Here is a 20,025-nt window from a genome sequence, read left to right as displayed (position 1 = left end):
GTAATAATAATTACTTGAAATTATATCAGTGAACATCATGTTCTATTTAACCAACAAAACACTACATAATTAGCATCCTTTTCGAAAGCTTTAGCTAAAGCATCCAGGATATTTACAGTTGCACCAAGACAAACAGTCACACTTGAAATTCTTTAAGAGTATGTGACAGTATTAAAACAACAATTTATTCAAAAGCTTTGTGTAAAGCATGGTACTTAAGTCAGTGTTAATATTTTTAAGTTTTGTTAATATTTTGAATTAGAATATGTTTTGAATTTTAGGTAAGATTTTGTTGTTCTTTTGTAATTACTGTCTATATAGTTTTAGTCTTGGTTTGATTAGTTTTAGTTATTTTATAAATGTTAAATTTACATTTTTTTTACACTTAATAACTAATCTGTTTACTTAGTGCGCCTTTGTTTTCTGATCCGAATTGGATTTGGACTCTTACTTGACTCCGTAGGCGAGAATGATCAGTCCGATCAGAATCCCGATTGTCCCGTCCAAGTACCAGACCTTAGGTTCGTGTTTGAAAACCTCGGCGCTGATAAGGATGGAGAATCCCATGACGGCTCCGACTAGAGAGTTGAAACCTGCAAATGAGTAATTACGTAAATGTAAAAAAAACATCAGAAAGAGCAGCGTGAACATTCTGCTAAACATCTATTTTTGTGTTCCACAGAAATAAGAGAGTCATACGGGTTTGGAACGACATGGGGATAAATAAATTACAATGAAAGCATTTTTAAGTTCAACTTTTTGGAGCCAAATGTTCTTTTTTTTAGTTAAACTTTAATTAAATTACATTCAGTTACATGAAACTTGAAAAAGGTTATTTTTTTAGATTAAACTTTAAGCTAAACTGGCTAAACATGAAACATCAAATTAATTTTTTTTTTTTAAACTAAACTAAACTTGCTAATTAAACAACATTAAAAATATATATTTTTAGCTAAACTCACAGATTAAGCACGAGACATCAAAATGTTTATTTGTTAGCTAAACCTTTTAAACATTTTTAGCTAAACATACTAAACGAGATATCAAAAATAATTTTTATTTATGTTTTAAAACTAAATTTGCTAATTAAACAAAGCATCAAAATGTTTTTAGCTTTTTTTAGCTAAACATGCTAATTAGACATGACATCAAAAATCCTCTCTATTAGCTCAACAGTTGAACCTTTTTACCTAAACTTACTAAACATGAGACATGAAAATATATATTTTAGTTGAACTAAATTTACTAATTAAAGAAGGCATCAAAAGCTTGATAAAAAATTTAACTAAACTTACTAATGAAACATGACATCAAACTCTTTTAACTCTTTGAAATTTGTAACTTTTAACTAAACTGAGTAAACGTGAGACAACAAAAATATATTTTTAGTGTACTTTTTAAATGAGCTTGCTAATTAAACAAAAAACATTATTATTATTATTATTATTATTATTATTATTATTTTTGCTAAACTTCACAAAAATCATCAAAAATGTTTTGTTAACTAAACCATTTAAACATTTTATCTAAACTTACTAAATATGAGACATCAAAAAAATATATATTGTAATTAAAACTATATTTTAGTTAAAAACTTACTAAACACGAGACATCAAAAAATATATTTTAGTTAAAATTGTTATTTTTCAACTAAATTTACTAATTAAACAAGGCATCAAACATATTTTTAGCTAAACTTACTAATTAAACATAAGACATCAAAAATGCTCTTTATTAGCTCAAAATTTTAACCTTTTTAGCTAAACTTAGTAAACATGAGACATCAAAAATATATATTTTAGTTAAACTAAACTTACTAAATAAAGAAGGCATCATAAATGTTCTTTTCAGGTAATCCTTTTCACATTTTTAGCTAAACTTACTAAACATTAGACATCAAAAAATATATTTTAGTTAAAAAAGTTTATCTTGTTCAACTAAATTTACTAATTAAACAAGGCATCAAACATATTTTAGCTAAACATAAGACATCAAAAATGCTCTTTATTAGCTCAAAATTTTAACCTTTTTAGCTAAACTTAGTAAACGTGAGACATTAAAACATACATTTTAGTTACACTAAACTTACTAATTTAAGAAGGCATCAAAATGTTCTTTTTGGCCAAACTTGCTAACATTTTTAACTAAACTTACTAATTAAACGTAAGACATCAAACTTTTAAGCTACACTTATACTTCTAGTTAAACAAAAGAGACCAAAACATTTTTTATTTAAAAATTTTTAGCTAAACATACTAATTAAACATGAGATACAAAAAATATAGTTTTTCAACTAAAGCTTTAACTATTTAACTTGTTAGCGAAGTGTACTAATTAATCATAAAAAGGCATTTTCATTGTTTTAGCTAAACTTACTAATTTAACATACATCAAAAAATAGCTGACAGTTTTGAGTTTTTTAGCTAAACTTACTAACTGAAAATAAAACGTCAAAAAAATATATATTTTTTAGCTGATCTTTAACTTTTTTTGGCTAAAGGCTCTAATTAAACGTGACTTAAGTGTTTCTTCGTCTTTACAGATTTTAAATCATTGTGTTTTGAGATGTTCAGTAGCAGCAGTAGATGTTTGGATAGGTGGTAAGTTTCACACATGGTTTAACTCACATGTGATTGGCTCTTTTACAATGGGTGTGTGTGTATTTGTGCTAATGGAGCACTTGGTGTACACAGATGAGTGCTGGTTGACATTAGACATTATTGTCAGACTGTATGTGACAGATGCTTATAAATTCCAGTTAAACGTCAAAATACTTTGCACTGTTTGCTATATTTAAGGTTTAGGTGTGTGCATTTAGGTGTGTAAATAAAGAGTACATTTAAATAAATAAAGTAAATATTTGTTTTCTACATCAAAATTTCATGTGTAATTCTAGTTGCTGTTCCTTTGTAATTATTTGAAACACTCAGAAATTAGTCAATTACTAGTAAATTACTTAACTTGAACTTTTCAGCTAAATGTGCTAATTAAACATGAGACTTGAAAAAGTATTTTTAACTTAACTGTTTAACTTTTTACTTAGTTAAATTACTGATTAAACATTAAGGAAATTTTAACTTTTTTAGCTAAACTTACTATTTGAACACATTCATTAGCTGAGCTGTTTAACGTTTTAGCTGTACTTACTAAACATGAGATATAAATCTAGATTTTTTAAATCAAACCTAACTAAAACCTACTAATTAAAATTTGCTCATTAAAATAAACATGGCATCGGAATGTTCATTTAAACTTTTAGCTAAACTTACTAAACATGAGACATCAAAAATATGTTTTTAGCTACATTAAACTTACAGCTTAAAGCATCAAATGTGTTCTTTTTAGGTCTTTTTTTTTAGCTGAACTTCGTAATTAAGCATGATTTCATAAACAAATTTCATATTTAATTTTTGTAATTATTTTAAACAATTTTCACTCAGAAATATAGCTAGGAAATTACTTAAATTACTTACTTAAACTTTTTTAGCTAAATGTAGTAAAAACTATTTAACTAAACTTACTAATTAAACACAAGACATTTTTTAAAGCTTTTTTAACAAAACTTTTGAACTTTTTTTAGCTAAATTTACCAATTAAAAAAATGTTAATTTCCTAATTTTTAAAACTATATCATTTTAATCAAACCAAACTTAATTAAACAAGGCATCAGAATGTTTTTTTAGCCAAACGTACTAATTAAACAAAAATGCTCATTAGCACAACTTTTTTAGCTAAACTTACTAAAGCATCAAAAATTATTCTTTTAGCTAAACATACTAATTAAACATGATTTCATAAACAAATTTCATATTTAACTTGCCGTTTCTTTGTAATTATTTGAAACAATTTTTGCTAAGAAATTGCTAGTAAATTACTTGAAAATGCTCTTTATATTTAAACTTTACATTTTTTTTTAGCAAAACGTAGTAAACATGCATCAAAAATGTTTTTTAATTAAATGTATTAATTAAACATGAGACTTAACATCTTTTTACTTACTTTACTTTTCTATTAACTTTACTTTTTTTAGCTAAACTTTTGAACTTTTTAGCCTAACTTACTAATTAAAAATAAGAAATGATTTTTTAACAAAACGAAAACATTTTTAGCTAGCTAAAGCAGTTTTAGCTGAACCAAAATAAAAAATATTCATATAATAAATTATCCAAAATATTTTTAGTTAAACTCTTTTAACTAAACTTGCTTATTAAACATGACACATCAAAACTGTTCATTAGCTCACCTTTTAAACTAAACTTACTAAACATGAGATATCAAAAATATATTTTTTGTTACATTTTTATCTTTTTAAACTAAATGTACTAATTAAACAAATCAGAATGATCTTTTATAGCTAAAAATGTTAACTTTTTTAGCTAAACTCGCTAAACAAGACATGAAAATATGCTTTTACTTAAACTAAACTTACTCTTAAAGCATCAAAAATGTTCTTTTTAGCTGAACTTTTGAACCTTTAGCTAAACTTACAAATTAAACATAATTTCATAAACATTTTTAGCTAAACCTTTTAACTTTTTAGCCAAACTTACTAATTAAACTTAAGACGTTTATGTTTTAATAAAACGTAAACTTTTTTAGCTAAAGCTTTTTAAATAGTTTAGCTGAACTGACTAAACTTGAGTCATCAAAAATAGTTTAACTAAACTTACTAATTAAACATGACGCATCAAAAATGTTCATTAGCTCAACTTAATTGAACAAGGCATCAAAATGATCTTTTTTAGCTAAAAATGTAAACTTTTTAGCTAAATTTACTAAACATACGACTTAAAAAAATGTTTTAGTTGTACTAAATTTATAGATTAAAGCATCAAAAACGTTCTTTTTTTACTGAACTTTTTAACCTTTTAGGTTAAATTTCATATTTAATTCTACTTGCCATTTCTTTGTAATTATTTGAAACAATTTTCACTAAGAAATTGCTAGTAAATAACTTTCGTAGCTAGTAAAAAAGCTTTTTAAGTTTTAGCTGAACTGACTAAACATGAGTCATCCAAAATTAAACTAATTAAAACTAATTAAACAACCCATTAAAAAAAAATCTTTTTAGCTAAACTTACTGATTAAACATGACACATCAAAAATGTTCATTAGCTCAACATTTAAACTAAGCTTACTAAATATTTTAGTAAAAACATTTGACCTTTTTTTGAAATATATATTCTAATTAAACAAATCAGAATGATCTTTTTAAGCTAAAAATGTTTTTTTTAGCTAAACTCATTAAACAAGACATGAACATGTTTTTACTTAAACTAAACTTATTCTTAAAGCATCAAAAATGTTCTTTTTAGCTGAACTTTTGAACCTTTTAGCTAAACTTCATTAACTAAATGTTCATTAGCTCAGCATTTAAACTAAGCTTACTAAACATGAGATACATTTTTAGTAAAAACATTTGATTTTTTTTTTTAACTAAACTTACTAAACAAGGCATCAAAATGATCTTACCAAACATGAGAAACCAAAAATGTTTTTAGTTAAACTAAACTTGTTCTTTTTAGCTACACTTTTTAAACCTTTTAGCTAAATTTACTAATTAAACATGATTTCATAAACAAATATTTGTATATTAAATATTCATATTTAATTGTACTTGCCGTTTCTCTGTAATTGTTGAGGCAATTTTCACTCAGAAATTGCTTGTGAATTTAAAAGTAAATCTTACACCAATTTTGTATGTATGTATGTATTTATTTATTTATTTTCTTATTTTCAGTGTGATTTAGATTACGAAAATTGCAAGTTTGGTCAGTAAAAGTACCAGCACACCTCTTCTCAATAAGCCACATGATTTAATTTTAACCGTGTGTGTGTGCGCGTCCATCTGTGCGTATCTGTCTATATATGTCTATCTCTGCACCCTCCATCTGCTCATCTGTCTATCTACTCATCTGTCGCGTTTTCTTTTTCAGTATTTCGCAGTTTCTTTTAAATCAACAAATGAAAATGTCAAAAAAACACCATAAAAGTTGCCTATACTATTTTTGAGTTGCATTTTAAGTACATAAAAACATATTTGTTGTCATTTTTGGAGCTTGACCATCTACTGTGTGGAAAAAAAGCACATTCTGCTAAACATCTCGCATTTTACGGAAAGGAAACGGGTTGGAACGACAGTGGGTGCATTTATTTTTGCAACAAACTTAACATCTGTAATGTGACGTCTGAAGCGTTAATGTTAAAGTATTATTATTTTGGTATTTGATGGAATTGGTTTATTAAGCCAAATATAGTTCACGTGTGAATTCCTGCTCCTTCCAGCTGGTCAGAAGTCAGAAAGGGAGGAGTTAAGGTGAAATAAGACCAGACACGTTGCGACAGCACTGTGAATAATAAATCAGGCTGGCCATCACCACGGTAACCCGGTGGGTTTCCGGGGAAACGTACCGTCGGTGATGAGGGCCCTGCTGGTGAGGACTTTCCCCAGCATGAACTTAAAGACGGACAGAATGGCGCACACAATCCCGCTGATAACTGAGACACTGTACAGGAAGTCATCCTGGAGAAAGAGAAAGAGAGAGAAACGTTATTAGCATGACATGACGTTCATAGCGGTCAACTGCACTGTTTTATTCAACAGCAATTCATACTGGTGATGACACACTGTACAGGAAATCAAGAAAGTGTTTAGAATAGAATAACAAACGCTGAGATATACTGAATAATTCATATTATTTGCTAAATAGCCAACTGTAAACATTTCAAATTCTAGTATTCAGTTTTGTGTAAAAATGTCCATTTTGATCAATGAATCATGTTATATTTCAAATAACTTACTACCATACTATTCTTACTATTTCTGCGGTATATACTATAGATGCTGTGCACTTGCTGAAGTTAACATAATGTAGTGTACTACTGTTTGTAGTGTGGTGTAGTTATGTATTGTTTACCACTGCATAAATACAGTCTAGTATGCTGTACATAGTATGTTAGTGGAATGGCACAGTATGCAGTATGCAACAGTAAGCATTTCAAATTGTAGAATACTAAATTGTTTCATTATTTTATGCATAAAAAAAATACAGCAAAATAAAAATAAAGCACTTGCTGAAGTAAACGTGTCGGGTAATGTGGTTTGTTGACAATGTAGCATGTACTGCTTAAAGTGTTACTGCTCCAATTCTAACTGTAGCATACTAAATTATGTGTGTTTCCAGGTATGCATACAAAAATGTGCATACTGCACGCTTGAAGTAAACAGGGAAAGTAATGAGGTTTATTGAGAGTGTAGCATACTTATATACTGTCTAGTATGCAGTGTGTAGTATGCTACTATTATTGTTTTCAGTTTTTTTAATGTGTGATACAGTACACAGTATGCAACAGTAAACATTTTGAACTGTAGCATGCTAACTTATCACAATCCATAGCAAAAATGCATACTGCACACTTGCTGAAGTAAACATGCACAACAATGTTTTATACAAACTACTGAAATGTATATCACTGCATAATCTGTACTGTTTTAGTATACAGTATATATGGTGGAGTATGCTAGTATTCAGGACATAGTGAAAGTATGTTTAGAATAGAATACTAGCATACTGCTTCCTATTAAGAAAACAGTATTCAGTATGCAGCAGAAGTGTTTCATTTAGTAGCATACTAAATGATCACATGACCTCATTAAGTGCATGTTTCCACTTATGCAGACAAAAATTACTGCATGCTTGTTGAACTAAATAAGCTAATGAGGTTTACTGACAGTGTAGCATACTGCTGTTTAAAATGTTTCTTATATACTGTCTAGTATGCAGTGTGTAGTATGCTAGTGGAACGGAATATCAGCATAATATTATATTGTTTGTTTTTTAATGAGATACAGTACACAGTATGCAACAGTAAACATTTCAAACTGTAGCATGCTAAATTATCACAATCCATATGTAGAAAAATGCATACTGCACACTTGCTGAAGTAAACATGCACAGTAATGTTTTTTTTTTACAAACTACTGAAATTTATATTACTGCATAATCTGTACTATTTTAATATACAGTATATATGGTGGAGTATGCAGTAAGTAGTATGCTAGTATTCAGGACAGAGTGAAAGTATGTTTAGAATAGAATACTAGCATACTGCTTCCTATTAAGAAACAGTATTCAGTATGCAGCAGAAGCGTTTTAATTAGTAGCATATTTGTTGTCACATGACCTCATTAAGTGCATGTTTCCATGTATGCATACAAAAAATTGCTTATTGTATACTTTCTGAAGTAAACATGCACAGTAATGGAATTTTCGAAAATGTAGCATTCCACTGTTTAAAATGTTTCTTATATAGTCTAGAATGCAGTGTGTAGTATGCTAGTGGAATGGAATATTAGCATGCTATTATATTGCTTGTTTTTTTAATGTGATACAGTACACAGTATGTAACAGTAAACATTTCAAACTGTAGCATGCTAAATTATCACAATCCATGCATAGAAAAAATGCATACTGCACACTTGCTGAAGTAAACATGCACAATAATGTTTTATACAAACTACTGAAATTTATTTTGCTGCATAATCTGTACTGTTTCAGTATACAGTATATATTGTGGAGTATTCAGTAAGTAATATGCACTAGCATTCCAGACATTCCGGAAAGTATGTTCAGAATAGAACACTAGCATACTGCTTACTTTTAAGAAAACAGCATTCAGTATGCAGCAGAAGCGTTTCAATTAGTAGCATACTAAATTGTTGTCACATGACCTCATTAAGTTTCCACATATGCATACAAAAATTTGCATACTGCATACGTGCTGAAGTAAACATGCACAGTAATTTTTGACAATAATATTGCATACTACTGTTTGAAATGCTGCATAATACAGTATATTCAGTATATAGTACATACTGTGCTTTATGCATACAAAAATATGTATACTTCACTCTTGCTGAAATAAACATGCACAGTAGAGTATGCTACAATAATGTAGCATACTAATGTCTGAAACATCTGTTGCTGCATAATGCATAATACATAATATTTCAATACATACTGTGTTGTATGTACATTTATTAGCTAATATTTGAAACACAGCCAAAGTTAAGCTATGTCCAGAATAGGTATGCGATAATAATCAGTTGAAACAGTAGCATACTACATTGTTACATAACCTCATTAAGTGCGTCTTTCCAAGTGTGCATACAAAAACGTCCATACTACACACTTGCCGAAGTAAACATGCACAGTAAAGAGGTTTTTTACAATAATGTAGCATACTCATGTTTGAAAGGTCTCTTGCTGCATAATACATACTATTTCAACACATAGCATGTAGTATGTACAGTAATTAGCTAATATTTAAATGCAGCCAAAGTTAGGCTATGTTCAGATTGTCACATGGCCTCATTGCAGTGTTTACAGCCATCCTATGCTTACAAAAAATTTCATACTGCACACTTGCTGAAGTAAACATCCGAAGTAATGAGGTCTTTTGATGATAATGTAGTATAATATTGTTTTAAATGTCATTGCAAGTATTAGTAAGTTACTGTAAGTAATTATAGTATGCATACTGCAAATCTAGTATGAAAAGTACCTATGGATATGTTAAAAAGAAAGCAATATGAATGGAAATAAGGAGCACAGAGGTGAAAGAGACAATGAAAGGATGCACAAAAAAGATGAATAGTGTTGCGAGTTGCCTTCTCAGCCTGAGCAGAATCATTAAAATTGCGTGCTGGCCTTGCAGACGTGAAAAAAATGCAACGCTGCAAGGTTCCCACCATCAAACATAACGTCCAACACAAACACACACACAAACGGTCAGTCAATACATCATCTATTCCCTCAACATAAAACGCTATGATGGATCTGCTGGCGAGAGAAGCTCATCAATATTGATGTCAGGCAGGTGAAGAAAGCAGAAAACAATGAGGTTTGTGTCTCGCGGACAGTGTCGAACAACTCTAACCCTCCCTGAAGAGTTAAAAACAACCTCATGCCCTCGCATTCATCACAAACGCTGTCTGCCTTCCTACAAACATCCCACAACATTTCTCTCGGAAACATCTCTGATCATCCATCTCATCTCGGCTAGAAATCAGACAGGGAATTGGTAGCAGTTGCGCTATCGTAATTTTTTACGGTTGTATGTCTTTTATAATTGTAGTATCAACCGCAGAACCATAAAATTATGTAAACATCATTTAGGGCTGTATGTTTGTCATTTGATCGCTCACTTGACTGGTTTTGTTTTAATCTTGCAGGTTTACGACAGGAAGTGCAAATGGCGCAGACGGGACTATTGCAGGTATTCAGTAGAAGATTGTCGTATTGATTTTATGGCACCTGAAAAACAGTCGATCTTTCTCAGAAATGCACACATGGGATTGCGAAAGGGGGCAGTCCATTTCAAACACCTTGTTCAGAACAGCCTATTAACATTTCATTAGAGAACGAAAGAGCATGAGAGAGAGAGAGAGAGTATGTGAGAAAAAAATAAGAGAGAGAAAAGAAGGGGGGAAGTGTTTCTGACATCAGCAGCAGATGAAGGGAGGGAGAAATATTGGATCTATTTTTAGGCGGCGCTTGTATGCGCCAAAACCCAGCTTTACACGCTGAGACAGGAACAGGAATCCTCCAGAGAGAAGCCAGAGTCCTGATTAAAACATCAGCACAGACTCTCTCTCTCTCTCTCTCTCCTCCTTTTCTTCTGTATCTCTTATCTGGTTATCGTCTTCTCTGTTACACCCTGATTTTGTTTGCTACGCTCCTACAAATAAAGGTTCCAAAAGGTCTACAGTATAATGCCTTTTGAGAAAAATGACATGATAGAACCATTTTAGTTTGTCGTAGTAGAACCTTCTGAGTTCTCTTGATGCCATTCCATTTTGTCATCATAGAACTTTTTTTTTTTACAGTATCTCACAAAAGTGAGTACACCCCTCACATTTCAGCAACGTTTTTAGTATATCTTCTTAAGGAAGAATACTATAGAAATGAAACTTGGATATATTTTGGAGTAGTCAATGTGCAGCTTGTATAGCAGTGTATATTTACTGTCCCCTGAAAATAACTCAACATACAGCCGTTGTCAAAACAGCTGGCAATGAAAGTGATAACAGCACTATGTCATTTAACCATGCGAAGCCTGGTTGTCCTATTCATCATGTTTATGTTTTTGTCTGCTTGACAGGACCATGTAAAGTTGTGTATCTTGTATTAGAGCAGTTAAAATTTGGTGCTTTGAGTACAGTTCTCTCATACTGACCACTGGATGTTCAACAAGGTACCTCATGGCAAAGAACTCTGAAGGTTTGAGAATTAGAATTGTTGCTGTCCACAAAGATGGCCTAGGCTATAAGAGGTTCAGTAACAACCTGAAACTGAGTTACAATATTGTGGCCAAAGGTTGTCCAAGACGCGTTCCATTTGGAATAGGCCTCGCAAGGGTCACTCAACGAAGTTGAGTGCTTGTTCTGTGCATCAGGTGCAGAACCTGGCTTCAAAAAACAGATGCATGAGTGCTGCCATTGCTTTAGAGGTTGCAGAAGTAGAAGGTCCGCTTGTCAATGCTCAGACCATATGCTGCACACTGCAACAAGTCGGTTTGCATTGGCGTCATCTGAGAAGGAAGCCTCTTCTGAAGCTGGCTTACAAGAAAGCCCGCAAACAGTTTGCTGAAGACAACCTGTCCAAGGGCATGAATTACTGGAATCATGTCCTATGGTCTGATGAGACTAAGATAAACTTGTTTGGCTCAGATGGTGTCCAGCATGTGTGGTGATGCCCTGGTAAGGAGTACCAAGAAAGTTGTGTCTCTCCTACAGTCAAGCATGGTGGTGGTAGCATCATGGTCTGGGGCTGCATGAGTGCTGCTGGTACTGGGGAGCTGCGGTTCACTGAGGGAAACATGGATTCTATTAAGCACTGTACATTTCTGAAGCAGAACATGATGCCTTCCCTTCAGAAACTGGGCCGAACGGCAGTTTTCCAACATGATAATGAGCCCAAACACACCACCAAGATGACAATTGCTTTGCTGAGGAAGGTGCAGGTGAAGGTGATCTGACCTGAACCCTACTGAGCACCTATGAGGCATCCTCAAGTGGAAGGTGGAGAAGCACCATGTGTCTAACATCCAGCAGATCCATGATGTCATAGAGGATTTGAAGAGGATCCCAGCAACAACCTGTGCAGCTCTGGTGAATTCCATGCACAGAATGATTAAGGCAGTTTTGACAACAATGGCTGTACGTTCAGTTATTTTTAGGGGACGGTAAATATACACTTCTATACAAGCTGCACATTGACTACTCTAAAATATATCCAAGTGTCATTTTTATAGTATTGTCCCGCTGAAATTTGAGGGGTGTACTCACTTTTGTGAGATACTGTAGTTCTTCTTATGTTCTAATAGAATATTTTTAAGTGTCCATTATGTCATAACAGAATCTTTTTAAGTTCTGATTTTGTCGTACAGTATGAAAAAATTGTGGAACCTTTTTCAGTTCTTATGTCATCATAGAAACTTTTAGTGATATTACTGTTAAAATGTATTTCTTATTCATTGTAGAATTTCTTTAGTTCTTATGTCATCATAGAATGTTTTTTTTAGTTTTCGTTATATCATTGTAGAAACTTTTTAGTTCTCAAGTCATCGTACAACCTTTTTTTTAAAGTTTTTGTTATGTCATCGTAGGAACTTTTTTTAAGTTCAGGTCATCATAGAACATTGTTTAGTTTTTTATTTCATAGAAATTTGTTTAATTTTGTCATCGTAGAACATTCTTTTAGTTTTTTCATTTTAGGTCATCATAGAAAGTTTATTTTTAATTTTCGTTATTTCATTGTAGAAAGTTTTAGTTTTTAGGTCAATCATAGAATGTTTTTTAGTTTTCGTTATGTCATCGTAGAATTTTTTTTTAACACTTTTTGTCATTGTAAAACGTTCTTTTTTTAGGTTTTATGTCATCATAGGATCTTTTTTGAAGTTCAGGTCATCATAGAACATTTTTTTTAGTTTTCGTTATGACATTTTAGGAACTTTTTAGTTCTTAACGTTTTTTAGTTGTTGTAGAACTTTCTTTTTTTAGTTTTTGCTATGTCATCATAGGAACTTTTTAAGTTCAGTTCATCATACAATGTTTTTTACATTTTTGGTCATTGTAGAACATTCTTTTTTTTTAGTTTTTATGTCATCGTAGAACATTCTTTTAGGTTTTGTTATGTCATCATTTGAACTTTTTTAAGTTCAGGTCATCATAGAACATTTTTTAGTTTTTGTGACGTTGTAGAAATTCGTCATTGTAGAAACTTTTTTAGTTTTTAGGTCATCACAGAATCTTTTTTAGTTTTCATTATGTCATCGTAGAAACTTTTAGTTCTTAGCTCATTGTAGAATGTTTTTTTAGTTTTCATTATGTAATTAAAAAAAATGTAGGCCATCGTAGAACATTTTTTAGTTTTCGTTTTGCCACTGTGGAAAAAATTAGTTCTTAGGTTTTTGTTACATCATTGTAGACATTTTTTTTTTTTAGTTTGTCATTGTAGAATCTTTTTTAGTTCTTAGATCCTCGCAGAATCTTTTTTAGTTTTCATAATGTGCCTGCTTTGTTCTTAATTGAAAAAAGGGTTATTTTCTTTTCCTTTTCAGGAACGTACAGTAGCAGTGGAGTCTTTACACCACAGAGGCAGTACCAGACCAAGGCTTTTGGTGTCTCATTTCATAACAGGAAGGCGGACGGAGAGCTAGATTGAGAGAGAGAGTGAGTGATAGTGGAGGGGTAACTGGTTTAGGGGAAAACTATTTCCCCTTCTCATGTTGCCTGGCAACAGTGATATCATACTATTCTAATCTCGTCCATGACTTCACACCTCTTCTCCGTCGTGTTCATTCAGCTTTACACTTCTGCTGTATAGCAAGCGCCGTTAGTTCCAGCAGAGGGAAAACTCACACAACCGACGACATGAAAAGATGAAGTGTTGTGTTTGCGTGTGGCGGCCTTCACCTGAGAGACTCTCTTGAATGGAGTTTACAGTCAATAAAAAGCCAGTGGGGAAATGAGATGTGAGAGTATGAATGCTTAGAGCAAAAAAACACAGAAATGTATTTAGAAAATGACAGAATCGAATTCGCTTAGAAAACAGAATAACAATTGGTCGCAATAATCAATCAGTGTGTCAGTCGGCTAATCCAATGAATTAATGAATCAATGTGTGAATGAAGTGAATGAATCAACAAATCAAGTTGTTTACATACAAACAAGTGAATCAACACTACAATGATTAAATCAGTGAGTGGGTGAATCAATGGAACAATCATTCAGCCAGTGCAAAAAATAAATCAGTGAGTGAATGACCAAACAAACAAACAACTGAATTAACCACTGGAACAATCAATTAACCTATAGAATTTAAATGAATAAATGAACGAATTAATCAACCATGGCATCAACCAATCCAATGAATGAATCAGTTAGTTAAACAAACTAATGATTGAATGAACCACTATAAAGAATAAATAAATGAATGAACAAAAGAATCAGCCACTGAAAGAACCAATCAACCAGTCTAATGAATGAATGAGTTAGTGATAAACAGCCAAATGAATCATCCACTTGAACATTTAGTCAACCAATCCAATAAACATATCAGGAGGTGATTAAATGAACAAATGAATCAATCAATCACTGAGTGACTGAACAAACGAAAGAATCAGCCACTGACAGAACCAATTGACTAATCTAATGAATGAATCAGTAAGTGATAAACGAACAAATGAATCAACCACTGGAACAGTTATTCAACCAATTCAATGAATGTATCAGTTAGTGATTAAACGAACAAACAATTCAAAAACTACAGTGAATAAAAAATGAATAAATAAATCACTAAAGGGTTTAACAAACAAATTAATCACCCACTGGAACCACTAATTAACCAGTCCATTGAATGAATCAGTTAGTGATTAAACTAACAAACAAATCAATCAATCACTACAAGGAATAAATCAATGAGTGAGTGAATGTACGAACAAACAAATGAATCAGTCATTGAATGACAGAACAGATAAAATAATCAACCACTGAAAGAACCAATCAGCCTAATTAATGAATGAATCAGTTAGTGATAAACAAACAAATGAATCAACCACTGGTACAAACAATCAACCAATCCAATGACTGAATCAGTGAGTGATTAAATGAACAAATGAATGAGTCAATCGACACAGGAACAGTCAATCAACCAATACAACCAATTTGCTTGTTCAACCATTGATTCATTTGTTTGTTTAGCGAGTGAACCAATCAACCAATCTAATGAATTAATCAGTTAGTGATAAACTAACAAATGAATCAACCACTGGAACAATTAGTTAACCAATCCAATGAATGCATCAGTTAGAGATTAAACGAACAAACTTAATTAATGAACCACTACAATGAATAAATCAGTGAGTAAATGAACAAACAACCGAATAAATCAGCTACTGGAACAAACAATCAACCAATAAATCTAATGACTAAATCAGTGAGTGATTAAATAAACAAATTAATGAATCAATCGGAACAGGAACAATCAATCAACCAGTTCAACCAACAATTCATTTGCTTGTTCAACCAATGATGCATTTGTTTGTTCAGTGAGTGAACCAATTGACCAGTCTAATGAATGAATCATTTAGTGACAAACTAACAAGTGAATCAACCACTGGAACAATTAGTCAACCAAACCAATGAATACATCAGTTAGAGATTAAACAAACAAACAAATGAATCAACCACTACAATGAATACATCAATGAGTGAGTGAATTAACAAACAAACAAATGAATCAAAGGATTTAACAAACAAATTAATCAAAGGAACAACTAATGAACCAATCCAATGAACAAATCAGTTAGTGGTTACACTAACAAACAAATGAATGAATCAATCACTACAATGAATAAATCAATGAGTGGGTAAATGAACAAACAAACAAATTAATCAATCACTGAATGACTAAACAAATGAAAGAATCAGCCACTGAAAGAACCAATCGACCAATCAATGATTAGTGATAAACAAACAAATGAATGAACCACTGGAACAATTAGTCAACCAAAGCAATGAATAAATCAGTGAGTGAATGAACAAACAAACAAACGAATGAATCAGCCACGGGAACAAACAATCAACCAATCTAATGACTGAATCAGTGAGTGATTAAATGAACAAATTAATGAATCAATCAACACGGGAACAATCAGTCAACAAATCCAACCAATAAATCATTTGCTTGTTCAACCAATGATTCATTTGTTTGTTCAGTGAGTTAATGAACAAACAAACAAATGAATCAACCCCACTGAAAATCAACCCCAATGCAATGAATAGATCAATGAGTCTGTGAAAAAACAAATGAATCACCCAACCAAATTAGTTGTTTTCTTACCACTTCTGGTTCCAGCTTTGTGGCGAGATCATGGATCGCTTTCACCAGGATAGTGATGGCCGACAAGATGAACACGACCCCGAGGATGACACACGCTCTGCAAAACACACACACTGGTACGTTGAGCAAACCACAACATCAATCCAACTGATGCTTTATTGAGTTCACGGTCTAATTCCCCTCCTGTGTCTGAGTTAGTTAATAAAACACGACTTCTGAAGCTTCTGCTCACTTTAGTACCTCGTTCTTATTAAGCCTGTCAAGCCCTGCATTTCTAAATGAAGGCAGCGAGGGCTGTAGTTGTCTAATTAAGCCTGGTTAATAGGCGAGAGCATCTGTTCCACTATTTACTCTGCCGCAGGGGTAGCTGGGTGAAATCTGGTGAAGATTTTGGGTCGTTCTGCTCCGTTTCTCACACACGAGTCGTAACGACTTTGCGAGCTCTGTCTGTTAAGTCTGTGTTTTGGTTAGTGATTAATTAATCAAACCAAACAAACACACCCAGCTAGATACAGTCTCGGGAGATCAAATTAAAATGAAATTAAGACATGCAGATTAATTTAATCTAGTTTATCTCATCTAAAATCAGGCCAAGGAGCAACTCCACTGATGCTGGAGAGATGTTTATGTGCTGGGGTTGATAGTACACTGAATTTAATACTTAGTTTGTTCAAAATATTTTTTGAACACACTAATTTTATTTTATTTTTTTTATTTTTTTCAGGTAAAAGGCCCCTTTGACTCGGGCAATCAAGCAACTACCTAGCAACTCCCTAGCAACCCCTTAGAACACCTCAACATTGTTGTAGCAACCATTAAGAACACACTAACCACTTAGCAACACTCTAACTAACTGGAATACTTTAGTAACCCCATAGCAACACCATAACAACACCATAACATTGTCCTAGCAACCATACCCTAGTAACTGCATAGAAACTTCTAGCAACCACCTAGGAATGCTCTAAAAACACAATAAAAACCACCTAGCAACTACTCAGAGTACTTTAATAACCCCACAGCAATCGCATTGAACACCCTAGCATTGTCTTAGCAACCACACCCTAACTGCAAAGCAAATCCCTAGCAAGCCCCTCATTTTAGGCCTTTAGTAACCTCATAGCAATCGCCTTGAACAACCTAGCATTGTCCTAGCAAACACATCCTAGTTACTGTACAGCAACTCCCTAGCAACCCTCTAGACCACCTTAACATATTTCTAGCAACCATTCAGAACACACTAACAACCATCTAGCAACACTTTCAACTAATCTGAGTACTTTAGTAAGCCCATAGGAATCACTTTAATATTGTCCTAGCAACCACATCCTAGTAACTATACTCAAACTTTCTAGCGACCATTTAGAATACCTTGAACAGCTTAGCACAGTCCTAACAACCACACCCTAGTAACTGAATAGCAACTCCCTACCAACCCCCTTTAGAACACCTTAGTATCCACCCAAACACCTAGCAAATACTCAGTGCTTTGTTAACCCCATAGCAATTGAACATAATAGCATCACCCTAGCAACCATTTAGAAAACCCTAGCAACAACCCACTGTAGCAATGCCTTAAAACCACTCAGAACATAATTGCATCACCCTAGCAACCACCAACTGTAGCAATGCCCTGGAAACCACTCAGAACATAACATCACCCTAGCAACCACTCAGAACACCCTAGCAACAACCTACTGTAGCAATGCCCTATGATCCACGCAGAGCATAATAGCATCACCCTAGCAACCACCCAGAAAACCCAGCAACAGCCTACTGTATCAATGCCCTAGAAACCATGCAGAGCTCAATAGCATCACTCTAGCAATCATTTAGAACACCCTGCAACAACCTACTGTAGCAATGCTATAGAAACCACTCCGAACATAATAGCATCACCCTAGCAACCCCTCAGAACACCCTAGCAACCACCCAAAACAGCCTAGCAACAACCTACTGTAACAGTTACCTAGAAACGACTCTGAACATGATAGTATCACCCTAGCAACCACTCAGAACACCCTAGCAACAACCTACTGTAGCAGTGCCTTAGAAACCATGCAGAACATAATAGCATTACCCTAGCAATCACTCAGAACACCTTAGCAACGACCTATTGTAGCAAGGCCCTAGAAACCACTCCAAACACAATAGCGTCACCCTAGCAACCACTCAGAACACCCTAGCAACAACCTACTGTAGCAATGCCTTAGAAACCATGCAGAACATAATAGCATTACCCTAGCAATCACTCAGAACACCTTAGCAACGACCTATTGTAGCAAGGCCCTAGAAACCACTCGGAACATAATAGCATCATCCTAACAACCACTCAGAACACACTCGCAACTACCCAGAACACCCTAGCAACAACCTGCTGTAGCAATGCCCTAGAAACCATGTCAAACATCACTTTAGTAAACAATCAGAACCACCCTAGCAACCATCTACTGTAGCAGTGCCCTAGCGACCATACAGAACATAACAGCGTAACCCTAGCAACCACTCAGAACACCCTGGCAACAACCTAACCATGCAGAACATAATAACATCATCCTAGCAACCACTCAGGAAACCACTTGGAACATAATAGCATAACCCTAGCAACCCTTTAGAACACTCTAGCAACAACCTACTGTAGCAATGCTCTAGAAACCACTTGAAACATAATACCATTACCCTAGCAATCACTCAGAACACCCTGGCAACAACCTAACCATGCAGAACATAATAACATCATCCTAGCAACCACTCAGGAAACCACTTGGAACATAATAGCATAACCCTAGCAACCCTTTAGAACACTCTAGCAACAATCTACTGTAGCAATGCTCTAGAAACCACTTGAAACATAATACTATTACCCTAGCAACCACTCAGAACATCCTAGCAACCACCCAGAATATCCTAGCAGCAACCTACTGTAGCAATGCCCTAGAAACCATGCAGAACACAATGGCATCACCCCAGGAACCATTTAAAACACCCTAGCAACAACCCGCTGTAGCAATGCCCTAGAAACCACTCAGAACATAATTGCATCACCCTAGCAACCACCCACAACACCCTAGCAACAGCCTACTGTAGCAATGCCCTAGAAACCATGAAGAACACAATAGCATAACCCTAGCAACCATTTAGAACACCCTAGCAACAACCCACTGTAGCAATGCCCTAGAAACCACCCAGAACACCATAACAACCAACTGTAGCAATGCCCTAGAAACCATGCAGAACATAATAGCATCAGCCTAGCAACCACTCAAAACACCTTAGCAACGACCTACTGTAGCAAGGCCCTAGAAACCACTTGGAACATAATAGCAACATCCTAACAACCACTCAGAACACCATAGCAACCACCCAGAACAGCCTTGCAATAATCTACTGTAGCAATGCCCTAGAAACCATGCAGAACACACTAACATCTACCTAGCAACGCCCTAGCAACCAGTCAGAACACCTTAGTAACCACATAACCACTTTATAACTCAGCACAGACTGACAACCATCTAAAGAAGTCTTGCATAGCATCATACTGATTTTTACACTCAATGTTTCTTTAAAAACTTCTATATTATGTCATTTTTCTCAAACAGTTTAACTGTTTATGAGTCTG

At 33.6% G+C, this 20,025-nt stretch overlaps 1 protein-coding gene across 1 annotated transcript in view; it reads right to left on the bottom strand.

Annotated features, from left to right (window-relative positions):
• Positions 1 to 20,025, bottom strand: part of tmem163b (transmembrane protein 163b) — a 46,585-nt gene that overhangs the window by 7,822 nt on the left and 18,738 nt on the right. The window contains exons 5-7 of the mRNA XM_051094360.1: positions 16,407 to 16,503; positions 6,412 to 6,523; positions 452 to 593 (exon numbers count right to left, since the gene is read on the bottom strand). Coding sequence (XP_050950317.1) covers positions 452 to 593; positions 6,412 to 6,523; positions 16,407 to 16,503 — 351 coding nt within the window. The remainder of the gene's footprint in view (positions 1 to 451; positions 594 to 6,411; positions 6,524 to 16,406; positions 16,504 to 20,025) is intronic.

The sequence above is a fragment of the Labeo rohita genome, chromosome 22, assembly GCF_022985175.1.
Source record: "Labeo rohita strain BAU-BD-2019 chromosome 22, IGBB_LRoh.1.0, whole genome shotgun sequence".
NCBI lineage: Eukaryota > Metazoa > Chordata > Actinopteri > Cypriniformes > Cyprinidae > Labeo > Labeo rohita.
The sequence above is the reverse complement of the archived record's forward strand: the minus strand, read 5'-3'. Positions and strand labels throughout refer to the sequence as shown.